Source organism: Pseudophryne corroboree (genome assembly GCF_028390025.1).
Source record: "Pseudophryne corroboree isolate aPseCor3 chromosome 2 unlocalized genomic scaffold, aPseCor3.hap2 SUPER_2_unloc_1, whole genome shotgun sequence".
NCBI classification, from domain to species: domain Eukaryota; kingdom Metazoa; phylum Chordata; class Amphibia; order Anura; family Myobatrachidae; genus Pseudophryne; species Pseudophryne corroboree.
The window spans coordinates 493330-514873 of NW_026967488.1; the positions used below are offsets into that span (position 1 = coordinate 493330).

At 46.8% G+C, this 21544-nt stretch overlaps 1 protein-coding gene across 2 annotated transcripts in view; it reads left to right on the forward strand.

The window, feature by feature from the left end:
- Positions 1 to 21544, forward strand: part of LOC134983034 (V-set domain-containing T-cell activation inhibitor 1-like) — a 145243-nt gene that overhangs the window by 33396 nt on the left and 90303 nt on the right. Inside the window, exon 1 of one of the 2 annotated variants that reach the window (XM_063948729.1) lies at positions 2776 to 2870. The exons of the other annotated variant lie outside the window; for it this stretch is intronic. Within the exon in view, the coding sequence (XP_063804799.1) occupies positions 2839 to 2870 (32 nt within the window). The 5' untranslated portion in view covers positions 2776 to 2838. Of the gene's footprint in view, positions 1 to 2775; positions 2871 to 21544 lie in introns of those variants that run through there. 2 annotated transcript variants of the gene reach the window in all.

Sequence of the window (21544 nt, forward strand, 5' to 3'; positions counted from 1 at the left end):
ACATGCCCACTGCACACATACATGCTGCATACATGCCCACTGCACACATACATGCTGCTTACATGGTGACTGAACACATACATGCTGCATACATTCCCACTGCACACATACATGCTGCATACATGCCCACTGCACACATACATGCTGCTTACATGCCCACTGCACACACACATGCTGCTTACATGGTGACTGCACACACACATGCTGCATACTTGGTGACTGCACACACACATTCTGCATACATGGTGACTGCACACATACATGCTGCTTACATGGTGACTGCACACATACATGCTGCATACATCGTGACTGCACACACACATTCTGCATACATTCCCACTGCACACATACATGCTGCATACATGCCCACTGCACACACACATTCTGCATACATGGTGACTGCACACATACATGCTGCATACATGGTGACTGCACACATACATGCTGCATACATGGTGACTGCACACATACATGCTGCATACATGGTGACTGCACACATACATGCTGCATACATGGTGACTGCACACATACATGCTGCTTACATGGTGACTGCACACATACATGCTGCATACATGGTGACTGCACACACACATTCTGCATACATTCCCACTGCACACATACATGCTGCATACATGCCCACTGCACACACACATTCTGCATACATGGTGACTGCACACATACATGCTGCATACATGGTGACTGCACACATACATGCTGCATACATGGTGACTGCACACATACATGCTGCATACATGGTGACTGCACACATACATGCTGCATACATGGTGACTGCACACACACATTCTGCATACATGGTGACTGCACACATACATGCTGTATATGTCCTCATTGCACCCATACATACTGCACAGATGCAGATAGGTGTAAATTTGCAGTCAATTTTACCAGGAGATTTCCTGGTGGGACGAAAATAATTTTGTAAAAAGTTTTATTTTAGTTATTTTTTTAAATTCATGCCCCCGTAACGCGTGGCCACTAGAGTAAGCGTTAATAACTATCTGCGCATCTCTTGGAATATTGGTAGGATGCAGCTTCTAAAAACTTGCTCCCTCCGATAGAAGGATTATTATTAGTAATAAAAAGTTGTAGCACAAACGCTCCAAGAGTAAAAATAGAATAGGCAAGGAGAAGAGACAGAAATAATGGCGGGTAATCAACTGTAAAAGCACACTATTTAAAAAAGTAAATTTATTACAAACACATAATAAAAACAAGATGCCGGTATGCGGTCAGCATACTGCTCGTCTGGATCCCGGCTGTCACAATACCGCCGCTGGGATCCCGAATGGGGCACCATACCGCCGCTGGAATACCGGCGAGGTAAGTGATTCTCCCTCTGTGGGTGTCCACGACACCCATAGAGGGAGTATAGAACCCGAGTGCGAGACAGTGGGAGATGGAGGGAGCGAGACAGTGGGAGACAGAGGGAGCATGAGAGAGGCAGTGGGAGATGGTAGGAGCGAGAGAGACAGTGGGAGTCAGAGGGAGCGAGACAGTGGGAGACAGAGGGAGTGAGACAGTGGGAGATGGAGGGAGCGAGACAGTGGGAGACAGAGGGAGCATGAGAGGCAGTGGGAGATGGTAGGAGCGAGACCGTGGGAGACAGAGGGAGCATGAGAGAGACAGTGGGAGACAGAGGGAGCATGAGAGAGACAGTGGGAGACAGAGGGAGCATGAGAGAGACAGTGGGAGACAGAGGGAGCATGAGAGAGACAGTGGGAGACAGAGGGAGCATGAGGGAGACAGAGGGAGCATGAGAGAGACAGTGGGAGATGGTAGGAGAGAGACAGTGGGAGACAGGGAGCATGAGAGAGACAGTGGGAGATGGTAGGAGCGAGAGAGAAAGTGGGAGAGAAAACAGTGGGAAAAAGGCCTATTTTCTTTTCTTGCGTACTCACTAGTAGGCTGGGCCATTATGTAAATTGCGGGAATATTTGGCACATTTCATGATGACAATCTGCCAGTGTGTACAGAGGAAAGATTAATTGGCCAATGTCCTCTGCAACAGATATATCTGCAGATGGCAGTGGTGGTTGGCCAGTGTGTACCATCTGCAGATATATCTGTCAGTGTGTACCCAGCTTAAGTCCAGAGCTACTCAGATACTGCAAAATACTTTTTCGTCCCGCTCGGCTGCACAGGCGATCGCACACTCCCCCATGGGCGGCGACTATGCATTTGCACAGCTGCTAAAAGTAGCTAGCGAGCGATCAACTCGGAATGACCCCCACAGTACACAACTATCACTCACACTCTCTTAAAGGGACCACTCCACACTCAACCTTGGGGTTCAACACGGTCCCAGGCTTACGCCTCGAAGTACTCGCCTACCCAGAGAAGGGGAGGTGGGTACTGTTTACCGGAGCCTTTTGGAGTAGCCCACGGGCACCCAGGTCAGCTGCTAAGGGGAACAAGTACTCCCCCCCCCCCCCCCCCCCCTCCCTTTGCAGCGTGCTGACATGCACAGTATTTTCCAATTGTCCATGCCCCCCAGTGCCGTGATGCAGCGATGCTGACCACTGTGCCTCAGTTCTGTATATTGGTTAGCAGTGTGCAGCATGGTGAGGAGTGACTGTGTAGTGAGAGATGTGCAGGTACTCACCTCTACGTTACCCCTCTGCACTGGTACCTGGACAGTACACCTGTGATAACAGACCTGGGGAACTTGACAATGACCCAGGGGCAGCTGTGAGCCACTCCCCACCCTCCAGAGAGAGCAGTCTGGGGTTTGGCACTTTCTCGCTCTCTTCCTCATACCTGGACGCCTGTCACAGAGCTGGGAGATCAGCGCACAGACATTCCTGACAGCCCTCAGTCATGGCCACGGTGGGGCAGGTGATCTTCAGGATGTGAGTCAGGGATGTGGGGCTGCATCGTGTGCATTGGGAGTGTATGGGGGAAATTTACTAAGGTGGGAGGTTTTTTTTAGAAATGGTGATGTTGCCCATAGCAACAAATTAGATTTTTTTTACATTTATCCAGCTGCTTCTAGAAGATAATAGATAGAATCTGATTGGTTGCTATGGGCTATGTGTATTGGGAGTACAGTATATGTGTACTGAGACTAGTATATGTGTATTGGGAGTACAGTATATCCAGTCTGTATTGAGCGTATACTGTACATGTGTACTGGGAGTACAGTATATACAGTCTGTATTGAGCGTATACTGTACATGTGTGTTGGGAATACAGTATATACAGTCTGCATTGAGCGTATACTGTACATGTGTATTGGGAGCACAATATATACAGTCTGTATTGAGAGTATACTGTACATGTGTACTGGGAGTACAGTATATACAGTCTGTATTGAGCATATACTGTACATGTGTGTTGGGAATACAGTATATACAGTCTGTATTGAGCGTATACTGTATATGTGTTTAGGGAGTATATGTGTACTCAGGATAGTATGTGTATTGGGAGTACAGTATATGTGTATTGGGAGTATATGTGTATTGGGAGTACAGTATATACAGTCTGTATTGAGCGTATACTGTACTGTATATGTGTATTGGGAGTACAGTATATGCAGTCTGTATTGAGCGTATACTGTATGTGTACTGGGAGTACAGTATATACAGTCTGTATTGAGCGTATACTGTACATGTGTATTGGGAATACAGTATATACAGTTTGTATTGAGCGTATACTGTACTGTATATGTGTATTGGGACTACAGTATATACAGTCTGTATTGAGCGTATACTGTATATGTGTATTGGGAATACAGTATATACAGTTTGTATTGCGCGTATACTGTACTGTATATGTGTATTGGGACTACAGTATATACAGTCTGTATTGAGCGTATACTGTATATGTGTATTGGGAATACAGTATATACAGTTTGTATTGAGCGTATACTGTACTGTATATGTGTATTGCTTCCACCCCACCGTGTGTTTTTCCTGTAATGTTTACCTCCACTGATTGCACACCCTGCCATTGCGCCCTATATACAGGGTACATCATACTACAACACAAGCATCAGTTTTCCCATATATGAACCTGGCCCTTTTATGGCTCACCTCCCACAGTGTAACCTTCAAAGTGCGCCCAACATGGCTGCCCCATATGGTACACTTGTGGATGGGATGAAAAATACATGGACCTTGTGGTTTTGTTGGAACCCTACTCTAAACTGTAGGACTCTGAAATCACCCCCATTTTGTGTCATCTCTTCTAGGGGTGGACTATTCCACCCTGGGTAATCCTACGCGGAGCGCCCAAGATGGCTGCCGCACTTGGTACCTGTGAGGGTGGAATACACAACCCTTGGAAGTTATTACCCAAAATGCCTCCACCAATCCTGCACTATGCTTTCTGTGGGCTTAAGGTTTTCTTTTATGTCTGTGTTGCTTGTCTATTATTGTATTACTCAAATCCTCTGTATCATGTGTATTGTTTTTGATGTCTGTAAAGCGCCTTGAGTCCTGTTGGAGAAAGAGCGCTATATAAATAAAATTATTATTATTATTATTGGGAGTACAGTATATACATGTCTTTATTGAGAGCATACTGTGTGTACTGGGAGTACAGTGTATATATATATATATATATATATATATATATATATATATATATATAGTTTGTATTGAGAGTATACTGTACATGTGTACTGGGAGTACAGTATATGCAGTCTGTATTGAGCATATACTGTACATGTGTACTGGGAGCACAATATGTACAGTCTGTATTGAGAGTATACTGTACATGTGTACTGGGAGTACAGTATATACAGTCTGTATTGAGCGTATACTGTATATGTGTTTAGGGAGTATATGTGTACTCAGGATAGTATGTGTATTGGGAGTACAGTATATGTGTATTGGGAGTATATGTGTACTGGGAGTACAGTATATACAGTTTGTATTGAGCGTATACTGTACTGTATGTGTATTGGGAGTACAGTATATGCAGTCGGTATTGAGCGTATACTGTACATGTGTATTGGGAGTACATGATATGTGTATTGAGAGTACAGCATATGTGTATTGGGAGTATGTGTATTGGGAGTACAGTATATGCAGTCGGTATTGAGCGTATACTGTACATGTGTACTGGGAGTATATAGCTCTCTGTACATAGAAACATACGTAGCTCTGTGTGGATGGTGAGTTGCAGGTGTATACAGGGTACGTCTGTGTAGTTTAGCAGTTCTCCAGCTTACTGTAGGTTGCGAGTGACAGTTTCTCTCACAGGCGATGTGTAGATAAGTAGAGTAAACTAATGATAAATATGTAGTTTATACTGTAGTGCTGTCTATTATCACTCATTACTACACGTCAGGTGAGACGCACAGAGGGGCGGATGCAGCGGTGATAGCAGAACAGGAGTAAATAGCGCAGAAAGACTCACACGCAGAAATATCGTAATTCCGCACGTATGCGCAGTCCTCGTCCTCTGCAGCATGTGCACCTGGCTTACGCCGTATCACCGACATCAGCGTATATTTGCACCTATGCTGCAGAATGCGAGGGCGTTCCCCTCCCTTGTCCCCGGTCTGCATTTGTGCGTATGTGTGTGCTTGATCACCTAACGCACTCGGAGAGAAATCGTGCAGGATACAGTGCGCACACTGGCGAGCTGGGACAGGTTATGTCAACAAAATGTGATTCGCGTTTTGCACAGATGTATCTAAGTACGCAGAGTAACAGTTGTCTAATAACATCCATTTGTACAATGACGTCTCTATCATAAATACATGGAAACATAGACTGTGATTTCATTTGGGGGCCTATTCATGAAACAGTAAAAATGGTGGAGAAGTGAGCCAGTGGAGAAGTTGCCCATGGCAACCAATCAGCATTGCAGTAACATTTATAATTTGCATACTATACAACTGTACGGAGCAGCTGATTGGTTGCCATGGTCAACTTCTCCACAGGCTCACTTCTCCACACTTTGCAGTTTGCACTGCTTCATGAATAGACCCCTAGTCTGCCCCTTTTATTTATCCTTCTGGTAACCTCAGACCCTATCAGATCCTTATTTCTCTGTAAGGAGATCCTTATGTCTATCCCAGGCATGTTTACATTGCTCTACTGTCTTACCCTCTACCACCTCTGATGGGAGGCCATTCCACTTATCCACTACCCTTTCTGTGAGGTGACGCTTCCTCCTGTTCCCCCTGACCCTCCCTCCCCCCAGTCTCAGTGCATGTCCTCGTGTTCTAATACATCTCTTCCTATGACGAATGTCTCCCTCCTGCACCTGGGTGATACCCTTAGTATCCAATATACACAGAGAACAAATCCCGCACAAGTACATATATATTAGGTATCTATAGTAATTATTATTATTATTATTTTTATTATTATTATTATTTAATATTATTGTCCTATCTCAAATTTACTTAAAACGGGCCGGGGACTGCCCGCCGAAATATATAAGAGGTGCTGCCCTCTACTTAACCTCACAATATAACGGAAGAAGAAAGTAAGTAGTTTACCAGCAGTGGCGGATCTTGCCACGGGCAGGCAGGACTTTTGCCCGGGGCGCCGCCTTCGGAGGGTGCCGGCGCCATCCGGAGGGCGCCGCACCATGGCAAGATCCGCCACTGTGCAGTGTGCCCCCCAGCAGTGCCCCTCCCCCCCCCCGCTGTGCGAAGGGAACCAGACGCTAAGCGTCTAGTTTCCCTTTGTGGCGCTGGTCCCCCCCCGCTGTAAAGGGAATCAGACGCTAAGCGTCTAGTTTCCCTTCATGGAGAGGACCTTTGCTGTGCGTCATCGCGCACCGCACATCATTGTGGCACAGACGCTAGGGGACATAATTGACCTCTAGTGCCTATGCTGTGCTATGGGAGAGACGTCATGACTGACGTCTCCCCCATAGATCCGAGGAGAAGAGCGGCGCCGGCGGAGGTCTGCAGGTCTGGAATCAGGAGCGGGGTATAGTATACTTTGTTTTTTGTTTCTTTTATTTCCTTTCAGCGGCGCTACAAATGGGGGCGTGACTGGCCACGCCCCCATATTAAGCCACGCCCCTATTTTTTGCCCGGGGCACCACAAGGGCAAGAATTGGCCCTGTTTACCAGGGTGCACTGGGACTCAAACTATTTTTATGAAAAGTTTATCACTTTATTGGTATGCATTAAAATATGTCATTATTTAACTGTTAAAATGGTGAAATATAAAATCAGAAGAGAAGTGTGTATAATAACAATATCCGACATTGGGGGTCATTCCGAGTTGTTCGCTCGCTAGCAGTTTTTAGCAGCCGTGCAAACGCTAAGCCGCCGTCCTCTGGGAGTGTATCTTAGCTTAGCAGAAGTGCGAACAAAAGGATCGCATGGCGGCGGCAAAATTATATTGTGCAGTTTCTGAGTAGCTTCAGACCTACTCAGCGCTTTCAAACCATTCAGTTCCGGATTTGACGTCACAAACACGCCCTGCGTTCGGCCAGCCACGCCTGCATTTTTCCTGGCACGCCTGCGTTTTTTCGAGCACTCCCTGAAAACGGTCAGTTGAACACCCAGAAACGCCCACTTCATGTCAATCACTCTGCGGCTTTGCTAGACCTTGTGTGAAAATACATCGGCCATTGTGAAAGTACGTTGCGCGTGCACATTGTGCCGCATACGCATGCGCTGAAGTGACTTTTTTTTACCTCAGCGCAGCGAACATTTTCAGCTAGCGATCAACTCGGAATGACCCCCATTAACTGTTGTCTATTTGTCATTTTTTAAATCCATTCAATGCAAGCACAGACAGAGGCGGAACCCAGCAGTGGGTGACAGAGAGAGAGGCAGGGGGAATTAGAGGGTGACCACAGAAGACAAGAGAATGCAGGGAGAGACAGTGGGTGACAGGGGTACAGGCAGTGGTGGTACTAGAGAGTGGTGGGCCCAGATGCAACAATATGCCATGGGCCCCCCCACGTATTCAAAATAGGGACAGCGCACACCACCCAAAAAATGTTTTTTTGTTCCATTAAGGGGCAATAGTGTCCACAATTCATATTTCTCCACACAGCAGCGCTCTTTATACACGTTACACCACACCGCAGCGCTCCTTACACACATTACACCACACAGCAGCGCTCCTTATACACGTTACACCACACCGCAGCGCTCCTTACACACATTACACCACACAGCAGCGCTCCTTATACACGTTACGCCACACCGCAGCGCTCCTTACACACATTACACCACACAGCAGCGCTCCTTATACATGTTACACCACACCGCAGCGCTCCTTACACACATTACACCACACAGCAGCGCTCCTTATACACGTTACGCCACACCGCAGCGCTCCTTATACATGTTACACCACACAGCAGTGCTCCTTATACACGTTACGCCACACCGCAGCGCTCCTTATACCTGTTACACCACACAGCAGCGCTCCTTATACACGTTACGCCACACCGCAGCGCTCCTTACACACATTACACCACACAGCAGCGCTCCTTATACACGTTACGCCACACCGCAGCGCTCCTTACACACATTACACCACACAGCAGCGCTCCTTATACACGTTACACCACACCGCAGCGCTCCTTATACACGTTACACCACACAGCAGTGCTCCTTATACACGTTACATCACACCGCAGCGCTCCTTATACATGTTACACCACACAGCAGCGCTCCTTATACATGTTACACCACACAGCAGCGCTCCTTATACATGTTACATCACACAGCAGTGCTCCTTATACACGTTACATCACACCGCAGCGCTCCTTATACATGTTACACCACACAGCAGCGCTCCTTATACATGTTACACCACACAGCAGCGCTCCTTATACATGTTACATCACACAGCAGCGCTCCTTATACATGTTACATCACACAGCAGCGCTCCTTACACACATTACACCACACAGCAGCGCTCCTTATACACGTTACGCCACACCGCAGCGCTCCTTACACACATTACACCACACAGCAGCGCTCCTTATACATGTTACATCACACAGCAGCGCTCCTTACACACATTACACCACACAGCAGCGCTCCTTATACACGTTACGCCACACCGCAGCGCTCCTTACACACATTACACCACACAGCAGCGCTCCTTATACACGTTACACCACACAGTAGCGCTCCTTATACACGTTACACCACACAGCAGCGCTCCTTATACATGTTATATCACACAGCAGTGCTCCTTATACACGTTACAGCACACAGTAGCGCTCCTTATACATGTTACACCACACAGCAGCGCTCCTTATACACGTTACATCACACCACAGCGCTCCTTATACATGTTACACCACACAGCAGCGCTCCTTATACATGTTACACCACACAGCACCGTTCTTTATACACGTTACATCACAAAGCATCGCTCTTTATACACGTTACGCCACACCGCAGCGCTCCTTATACACGTTACATCACACAGCATCGCTCTTTATACACATTACACCACACAGCAGCGCTCCTTATACACGTTACATCACACAGCATCGCTCTTTATACACATTACACCACACAGCAGCGCTCCTTATACACGTTACATCACACAGCAGCGCTCCTTATACACGTTACATCACACAGCAGCGCTCCTTATACACGTTACATCACACAGCAGCGCTCCTTATACACGTTACATCACACAGCATCGCTCTTTATACACATTACACCACACAGCAGCGCTCCTTATACATGTTACATCACACAGCATCGCTCTTTATACACATTACACCACACAGCAGCGCTCCTTATACACGTTACATCACACAGCATCGCTCTTTATACACATTACACCACACAGCAGCACTCCTTATACACGTTACATCACACAGCAGCGCTCCTTATACACGTTACATCACACAGCAGCGCTCCTTATACACGTTACATCACACAGCATCGCTCTTTATACACATTACACCACACAGCAGCGCTCCTTATACACGTTACATCACACAGCATCGCTCTTTATACACATTACATCACATAGCAGCCCTCCTTATACACGTTACACCACACCGCAGCGCTCCTTATACACGTTACACCACACCGCAGCGCTCCTTATACACGTTACATCACACAGCAGCGCTCCTTATACACGTTACATCACACAGCAGCGCTCCTTATACACGTTACATCACACAGCATCGCTCTTTATACACATTACACCACACAGCAGCGCTCCTTATACACGTTACATCACACAGCATCGCTCTTTATACACATTACACCACACAGCAGCACTCCTTATACACGTTACATCACACAGCAGCGCTCCTTATACACGTTACATCACACAGCAGCGCTCCTTATACACGTTACATCACACAGCATCGCTCTTTATACACATTACACCACACAGCAGCGCTCCTTATACACGTTACATCACACAGCATCGCTCTTTATACACATTACATCACATAGCAGCCCTCCTTATACACGTTACACCACACCGCAGCGCTCCTTATACACGTTACACCACACCGCAGCGCTCCTTATACACGTTACATCACACAGCAGCGCTCCTTATACACGTTACACCACACCGCAGCGCTCCTTATACACGTTACATCACACAGCAGCGCTCCTTATACACGTTACATCACACCGCAGCACTCCTTATACACGTTACATCACACAGTAGCGCTCCTTATACACGTTACATCACACAGTAGCGCTCCTTATACACGTTACATCACACAGCAGCGCTCCTTATACACGTTACACCACACAGCAGCGCTCCTTATACACGTTACATCACAGAGCAGCACTCCTTATACACGTTACATCACACAGTAGCGCTCCTTATACACGTTACATCACACAGCAGCGCTCCTTATACACGTTACATCACACAGTAGCGCTCCTTATACACGTTACATCACACAGTAGCGCTCCTTATACACGTTACATCACACAGCAGCGCTCCTTATACACGTTACATCACACAGTAGCGCTCCTTATACACGTTACATCACACAGTAGCGCTCCTTATACACGTTACATCACACAGCAGCGCTCCTTATACACGTTACACCACACAGCAGCGCTCCTTATACACGTTACATCACAGAGCAGCACTCCTTATACACGTTACATCACACAGTAGCGCTCCTTATACACGTTACATCACACAGCAGCGCTCCTTATACACGTTACATCACAGAGCAGCACTCCTTATACACGTTACATCACACAGCAGCACTCCTTATACACGTTACATCACACAGTAGCGCTCCTTATACACGTTACACCACACAGCAGTGCTCCTTATACACGTTACATCACACAGCAGCGCTCCTTATACACGTTACATCACAGAGCAGCGCTCCTTATACACGTTACATCACACAGTAGCGCTCCTTATACACGTTACATCACACAGTAGCGCTCCTTATACACGTTACATCACACAGTAGCGCTCCTTATACACGTTACATCACACAGTAGCGCTCCTTATACACGTTACATCACACAGCAGCGCTACTTATACACGTTACACCACACAGCAGCGCTCCTTATACACGTTTCATCACACAGCAGCGCTCCTTATACATGTTACACCACACAGTAGCGCTCCTTATACATGTTACATCACACAGTAGTGCTCCTTATACACGTTACAGCACACAGCAGCGCTACTTATACACGTTACACCACACAGCAGCACTCCTTATACACGTTTCATCACACAGCAGCGCTCCTTATACATGTTACACCACACAGTAGCGCTCCTTATACACGTTACATCACACAGCAGCGCTCCTTATACACGTTACATCACACAGCAGCGCTCCTTATACATGTTACACCACACAGCAGCGCTCCTCGTACACATTACATCACACAGTAGTGCTCCTTATACACGTTACAGCACACAGCAGCGCTCCTTATACACGTTCCATCACACAGCAGCGCTCCTTATACACGTTACATCACACAGCAGCGCTCCTTATACATGTTACACCACACAGCAGCGCTCCTTATACATGTTACACCACACAGCAGCACTCCTTATACACGTTTCATCACACAGCAGCGCTCCTTATACATGTTACACCACACAGCAGCGCTCCTTATACATGTTACACCACACAGCAGCGCTCCTCGTACACATTACATCACACAGCAGTGCTCCTTATACACGTTACATCACACAGCAACGCTCCTTATACATGTTACATCACACAGCAGCGCTCCTTATACATGTTTTATCACACAGCAGTGCTCCTTATACATGTTACAGCACACAGTAGCGCTCCTTATACACGTTACACCACACAGCAGCGCTCCTTATACATGTTACACCACACAGCAGCGCTCCTCGTACACATTACATCACACAGCAGTGCTCCTTATACACGTAACATCACACAGCAGCGCTCCTTATACATGTTACATCACACAGCAGCGCTCCTTATACACGTTACACCACACAGCAGCGCTCCTTATACATGTTTTATCACACAGCAGTGCTCCTTATACATGTTACATCACACAGTAGCGCTCCTTATACACGTTACATCACACAGTAGCGCTCCTTATGCACGTTACATCACACAGTATCGCTCCTTATGCACGTTACATCACACAGTAGCGCTTTTTATACACGTTACATCACACAGCAGCGCTCCTTATACACATTACATCACACAGTAGCGCTCCTTATACACGTTACATTACACAGCAGCGCTCCTTATACACGTTCCATCACACAGCAGCGCTCCTTATACACGTTACATCACACAGTAGCGCCCCTTGTACAGGATGCAGCACACAGTAGCGCCCCTTGTACAGGATGCAGCACACAGTAGCGCCCCTTGTACAGGATGCAGCACACAGTAGCACTCCTTAGAAACATAATGCTACACAGTAGTGCTCATTATACACATCGCCACACAGTAGAGTGCCTTATACATGTTACATCACACAGCAGCGCTCCTTATACACATTACACCACTCAGCAGAGCTCCTTATACAGGTTACATCACACAGCAGCGCTCCTTATACACGTTACACCACACAGCAGCGCTCCTTATACACGTTACATCACACAGCAGCGCTCCTTATACAGGTTACATCACACAGCAGCGCTCCTTATACACGTTACACCACACAGCAGCGCTCCTTATACACGTTACATCACACAGCAGCGCTCCTTATACACGTTACATCACACAGCAGCACTCCTTATACACGTTTCATCACACAGCAGCACTCTTTATACACGTTTCATCACACAGCAGCACTCTTTATACACGTTACATCACACAGCAGCGCTCCTTATACACGTTACACCACACAGCAGCGCTCCTTATACACGTTACATCACACAGCAGCGCTCCTTATACACGTTACATCACACAGCAGCACTCCTTATACACGTTACATCACACAGCAGTGCTCCTTATACACGTTACACCACACAGCAGCGCTCCTTATACATGTTACACCACACAGCAGCGCTCCTTATACACATTACATCACACAGCAGTGCTCCTTATACACGCTACACCACACAGCAGCGCTCCTTATACATGTTACACCACACAGCAGCGCTCCTCGTACACATTACATCACACAGCAGTGCTCCTTATACACGTTACATCACACAGCAGCGCTCCTTATACACGTTACATCACACAGCAGCGCTCCTTATACATGTTACACCACACAGCAGCGCTCCTTATACACGTTACACCACACAGCAGCGCTCCTTATACATGTTACATCACACAGCAGCGCTCCTTATACACGTTACACCACACAGCAGCGCTCCTTATACATGTTTTATCACACAGCAGTGCTCCTTATACATGTTACAGCAAACAGTAGCGCTCCTTATACACGTTACACCACACAGCAGCGCTCCTTATACATGTTACACCACACAGTAGCGCTCTTTATACACGTTACATCACACAGTAGTGCTCCTTATACACGTTACACCACACAGCAGCGCCCCTTATACACGTTACACCACACAGTAGCGCTCCTTATACACATTACACCACACAGCAGCGCTCCTTATACACGTTACACCACACAGCAGCGCTCCTTAAACATGTTATATCACACAGCAGTGCTACTTATACACGTTACAGCACACAGTAGTGCTCCTTATACACGTTCCATCACACAGCAGCGCCCCTTATACACGTTCCATCACACAGCAGCGCTCCTTATACACGTTACATCACACAGCAGCGCTCCTTATACATGTTACACCACACAGTAGCGATCCTTATACACGTTACATCACACAGCAGCACTCCTTATACACGTTTCATCACACAGCAGCGCTCCTTATACACGCTACACCACACAGCAGCGCTCCTTATACATGTTACACCACACAGCAGCGCTCCTTATACACGTTACATCACACAGCAGCGCTCCTTATACATGTTACACCACACAGTAGCGATCCTTATACACGTTACATCACACAGCAGCGCTCCTTATACATGTTATATCACACAGCAGTGCTCCTTATACACGTTACAGCACACAGTAGCGCTCCTTATACACATTACATCACACCACAGCGCTCCTTATACACGTTACATCACACAGTAGCGATCCTTATACACGTTACATCACACAGCAGCACTCCTTATACACGTTTCATCACACAGCAGCGCTCCTTATACACGCTACACCACACAGCAGCGCTCCTTATACATGTTACACCACACAGCAGTGCTCCTTATACACATTACATCACACAGCAGCGCTCCTTATACACGTTACACCACACAGCAGCGCTCCTTATACATGTTTTATCACACAGCAGTGCTCTTTATACATGTTACAGCACATAGTAGCGCTCCTTATACACGTTACACCACACAGCAGCGCTCCTTATACATGTTACACCACACAGCAGCGTTCCTCGTACACATTACATCACACAGCAGTGCTCCTTATACACGTTACATCACACAGCAGCGCTCCTTATACATGTTACATCACACAGCAGCGCTCCTTATACATGTTTTATCACACAGCAGTGCTCCTTATACATGTTACAGCACACAGTAGCGCTCCTTATACACGTTACATCACACAGTAGCGCTCCTTATGCACGTTACATCACACAGTAGCGCTCCTTATACATGTTACATCACACAGTAGCGCTTTTTATACACGTTACATCACACAGCAGCGCTCCTTATACACATTACATTACACAGTAGCGCTCCTTATACACGTTACATTACACAGCAGCGCTCCTTATACACGTTACATCACACAGTAGCGCTTTTTATACACGTTACATCACACAGCAGCGCTCCTTATACACATTACATTACACAGTAGCGCTCCTTATACACGTTACATTACACAGCAGCGCTCCTTATACATGTTACACCACACAGCAGCGCTCCTTATACATGTTACACCACACAGCAGCGTTCCTCGTACACATTACATCACACAGCAGTGCTCCTTATACACGTTACATCACACAGCAGCGCTCCTTATACATGTTACATCACACAGCAGCGCTCCTTATACATGTTTTATCACACAGCAGCGCTCCTTATACACGTTACATTACACAGCAGCGCTCCTTATACACATTACATTACACAGTAGCGCTCCTTATACACGTTACATCACACAGCAGCGCTCCTTATACACATTACATTACACAGTAGCGCTCCTTATACACGTTACACCACACAGCAGCGCTCCTTATACATGTTACACCACACAGCAGCGTTCCTCGTACACATTACATCACACAGCAGTGCTCCTTATACACGTTACATCACACAGCAGCGCTCCTTATACATGTTACATCACACAGCAGCGCTCCTTATACATGTTTTATCACACAGCAGCGCTCCTTATACACGTTACATTACACAGCAGCGCTCCTTATACACATTACATTACACAGTAGCGCTCCTTATACACGTTACATCACACAGCAGCGCTCCTTATACACATTACATTACACAGTAGCGCTCCTTATACACGTTACATTACACAGCAGCGCTCCTTATACACATTACATCACACAGCAGCGCTCCTTATACACGTTACATCACACAGCAGCGCTCCTTATACATGTTACATCACACAGCAGCGCTCCTTATACATGTTTTATCACACAGCAGCGCTCCTTATACACGTTACATCACACAGCAGCGCTCCTTATACATGTTACATCACACAGCAGCGCTCCTTATACATGTTTTATCACACAGCAGCGCTCCTTATACACGTTACATTACACAGCAGCGCTCCTTATACACATTACATTACACAGTAGCGCTCCTTATACACGTTACATCACACAGCAGCGCTCCTTATACATGTTACACCACACAGCAGCGTTCCTCGTACACATTACATCACACAGCAGTGCTCCTTATACACGTTACATCACACAGCAGCGCTCCTTATACATGTTACATCACACAGCAGCGCTCCTTATACATGTTTTATCACACAGCAGCGCTCCTTATACACGTTACATCACACAGCAGCGCTCCTTATACACATTACATTACACAGTAGCGCTCCTTATACATGTTACATCACACAGCAGCGCTCCTTATACATGTTTTATCACACAGCAGCGCTCCTTATACACGTTACATCACACAGTAGCGCTCCTTATACACGTTACATAACAGTAGCGCTCCTTATACACGTTACATTACACAGCAGCGCTCCTTATACACGTTACATCACACAGCAGCGCTCCTTATACACATTACATTACACAGTAGCGCTCCTTATACACGTTACATTACACAGCAGTGCTCCTTATACACGTTACATCACACAGCAGCGCTCCTTATACATGTTACACCACACAGCAGCGCTCCTTATACACGTTACATCACACAGCAGCGCTCCTTATACACGTTACATTACACAGCAGCGCTCCTTATACACGTTACATCACACAGCAGTGCTCCTTATACACATTACATTACACAGTAGCGCTCCTTATACACGTTACATCACACAGCAGCGCTCCTTATACATGTTACACCACACAGCAGCGCTCCTTATACACATTACATCACACAGCAGTGCTCCTTATACACGTTACATCACACAGCAGTGCTCCTTATACACGTTACATCACACAGCAGTGCTCCTTATACACATTACATTACACAGTAGCGCTCCTTATACACGTTACATCACACAGCAGCGCTCCTTATACATGTTACACCACACAGCAGCGCTCCTTATACACGTTACATCACACAGCAGCGCTCCTTATACACGCTACACCACACAGCAGCGCTCCTTATACACATTACATTACACAGTAGCGCTCCTTATACACGTTACATCACACAGCAGCGCTCCTTATACATGTTACACCACACAGCAGCGCTCCTTATACACGTTACATCACACAGCAGCGCTCCTTATACACGTTACACCACACAGCAGTGCTCCTTATACACATTACATTACACAGCAGCGCTCCTTATACACATTACATTACACAGTAGCGCTCCTTATACACGTTACATCACACAGCAGCACTCCTTATACACGTTACATCACACAGCAGTGCTCCTTATACATGTTATATCACACAGCAGTGCTCCTTATACATGTTACATCACACAGCAGCGCTCCTTATACACATTACATTACACAGTAGCGCTCCTTATACACGTTACATCACACAGCAGCGCTCCTTATACATGTTACACCACACAGCAGCGCTCCTTATACACGTTACATCACACAGCAGCGCTCCTTATACATGTTACACCACACCGCAGCGCTCCTTATACACGTTACATCACACAGCAGCGCTCCTTATACATGTTACACCACACAGCAGCGCTCCTTATACACGTTACATCACACAGCAGCGCTCCTTATACATGTTACATCACACAGCAGCGCTCCTTATACACGTTACATCACACAGCAGCGCTCCTTATACACGTTACACCACACAGCAGTGCTCCTTATACACATTACATTACACAGCAGCGCTCCTTATACACATTACATTACACAGTAGCGCTCCTTATACATGTTACATAACACAGTAGCGCTCCTTATACACGTTACATAACACAGCAGTGCTCCTTATACATGTTATATCACACAGCAGTGCTCCTTATACATGTTACATCACACAGCAGCGCTCCTTATACACATTACATTACACAGTAGCGCTCCTTATACACGTTACATCACACAGCAGCGCTCCTTATACATGTTACACCACACAGCAGCGCTCCTTATACACGTTACATCACACAGCAGCGCTCCTTATACATGTTACACCACACCGCAGCGCTCCTTATACACGTTACATCACACAGCAGCGCTCCTTATACATGTTACACCACACAGCAGCGCTCCTTATACACGTTACATCACACAGCAGCGCTCCTTATACATGTTACATCACACAGCAGCGCTCCTTATACACGTTACATCACACAGCAGCGCTCCTTATACACGTTACACCACACAGCAGTGCTCCTTATACACATTACATTACACAGCAGCGCTCCTTATACACATTACATTACACAGTAGCGCTCCTTATACATGTTACATAACACAGTAGCGCTCCTTATACACGTTACATAACACAGTAGCGCCCCTTGTACACGTTGCAGCACACAGTAAATCTAAGACACATTATGCTACACAGTAGTGCTCATTATACACATCGCTCACAGTAGAGTGCCTTATACACGTTATGACACACAGTATGTGAGCGCACTATTTTTTTAGATAGTTAAATATATACACACACAGTAAAACACACACACAAACACAGCAAAACAAACACACATACAGCTAAACACACACAGCAAACACCTAATATACACACACAGCAAACACCTAATATACACACACTCTCTCTCTCTCTCTCTCTCTCTCTCTCTCTGGTATTTACCGGTGTTTACTGTGCCCCTCCTGCCTGGCTCCAGCAACGCTCTTCAGCCGGGTTACAGTCGTTGGGTCGACACAACTTAGGTCGACCACTGAAGATCAACAATGCTATTAGGTTGACATTAGCATTAGGTCGACATGTACTAGGTCGACTGGTCAAAAGGTCGACATGAGTTTTTCACCATTTTTTTTCCAATTTTTGGATTTTTTCATACTTAACGATTCACGTGGACTACGATTGGGAACGGTAATCTGTGCCAAGCGCAGCGGTAGTGGAGCGAGGAACCTTGCCAAAGCATGGCGAGCAAAACAAGGGGACACGGTGCACTAATTGGGGTTCCCCGTCACTTTAAAGAGAAAATTACACCAAAAATGTTTCAAAAACTCATGTCGACCTTTTCACCTGTCGACCTAGTACATGTCGACCTAACGCCCATGTTGACTTAATGCATGTCGACCAAATGGCAATGTCAACCTAATGAGTGTCGACCCCAACGACCCGTACCCCTTCAGCCAGTGCAGCTGCTGATGTCACACCATGCTCCCGAGGGCCGCGGCTTTCCCTCCTCCCTCCCCCGTCTCCCAGCGTGCAGTGGTGGGCCCGGTCAGCAGAGACACAGCTGGTCGGAGGAGTGCGCACTGTGTGACGGGCCGCAGTAGCGCTGTGCTCAGTTCAAAGAAGGGCGATGAATGATCTCATCACCCTTGTCCCTTGCTGGTGCCGGAGACGCATTCGGACTTCCTCCATCGTTAGGGCCCGCGGCATAGCGACGGACAGCGTATAATGAGTCAGTCTGACTCACTAGACTGCTGCCAGCTGTGGGCCCCTTCATAGCACTGGGCCCCGGTACAATGCACCGCCTGCACCGGCCCAAGTTCCGCCGTTGGGTACAGGCACTATGTCCTGCATGGTGCAGAGAACAAGGGCATGTACCTTGGTGGGGACTGTGACTATAGATACTCCCACTAAAAGCCACCTGAATAGCCTATGATGATATCAGCCATTGAGAGATACATTGTGTGATAATAGAACACTTCAGAGTGTGAGTATACTGATTTGTAACATCAGAACCAAGTGCAACAAGTGTTACTCCTTGTGTAAACTGAAGAACACTAATAGGTATATGGCCTTAGTGGGATTCAAGAGCAACGAGATAATCTGTGAAAGATGACAGCCAATCACAAGTTCCGCCTCTGTCTGCGCTTGCATTAAATTGATTTAAATAATGACAAATAGACAACAGTTATTGGGGGTAATTCCAAGTTGATCGCAGCAGGATTTTTGTTTGCAAATGGGCAAAACCATGTGCAGTGCAGGGGAGGCAGATATAACATGTGCAGAGAGAGTTAGATTTGGGTGTGGTGAGTTCAATCTGCAATCTAAATTGCAGTGTAAAAATAAAGCAGCCAGTATTTACCCTGCACAGAAACAATATAACCCTCCCAAATCTAACTCTCTCTGCACATGTTATATCTGCCTCCCCTGCAGTGCACATGGTTTTGCCCATTTGCAAACAAAAATCCTGCTACGATCAACTTGGAATTACCCTTAATGTTGGGTAATGTTATTATACACCTCTTCTTTTTCACTATCCTTATTTTATATTTCACCATTTTATATTTCACCATTTTATATTTCACGTTCGGGCCTATTAATTTGGGACCTTCATGCTCTGTGAAGGGGGTGTGGCCTTGTTTGGGAGGGGGCTGTTATCATGGATAGGGGTGTGGCCTCATGGGAAGTGCTGCAATTGTGAGCCACGCCCCGCATTCGTCTCTGAGCAGCTGCCCATGACCTTACTGTCTCTATCATGGCGAATAGATGGCATGCGAACAGCGTCTATTCACAGCAGCAGAGCGGCAAGTGAGAGAGGGACTCCCAACTGCTCCCCTCCACTATGACACGAGGGTGGGACAGTCCCAGATCAATGGTATTGTCCCACAAAAATTGGGACAGTTGGGAGTTATGTCTAACATATTTATTTATATCCTTCTGAAGATATGGCCTCCAGAACTGGGCACAGTATTCTAGATGAGGCCGCACCAATGACCTATACAGTGACATTATTACTTCTTTCTCATACGTCCTAGAGGATGCTGGGGTCCACTTCAGTACCATGGTGTATAGACGGTTCCGCAGGAGCCATGGGCACTTTAAGACTTTTTCAGAGTGTGAACTGGCTCCTCCCTCTATGCCCCTCCTCCAGACCTCAGTTTAGAAAATGTGCCCAGGCAGACTGATCGCACTCTAGTGGAGCTCTACTGAGTTTCTCTGAAAAGACTTATGTTAGGTTTTTTATTTTCAGGCAGACTGCTGGCAACAGTCTCCCTGCTTCGTGGGACTTAGGGGGAAGAAGTAGGAACCAACTTCATAAAGAGTTTCATGGCTCTGCTTCTTGCTGACAGGACACCATTAGCTCCTGAAGGGAACTGAACACTAGCTGCGGCTATGCGCTCACTCCCACAGCACGCCGTCACCCCCCTAACAGAGCCAGAAGTCAGAAGACGGGTGAGTTGTATCACCGGAGGTCTGCAGAGAGGGATCTCCAGTCATCGTGGCGGCTTAAGGTACTACGCAGCGAGTGGGAACGCTGCGCGAACATGCTCTCCATAACACAGTGCACAGCAGGGTGCAGGGCGTGTGGGGGGGGGGGGGGGCGCCCTGGGCAGCATGAA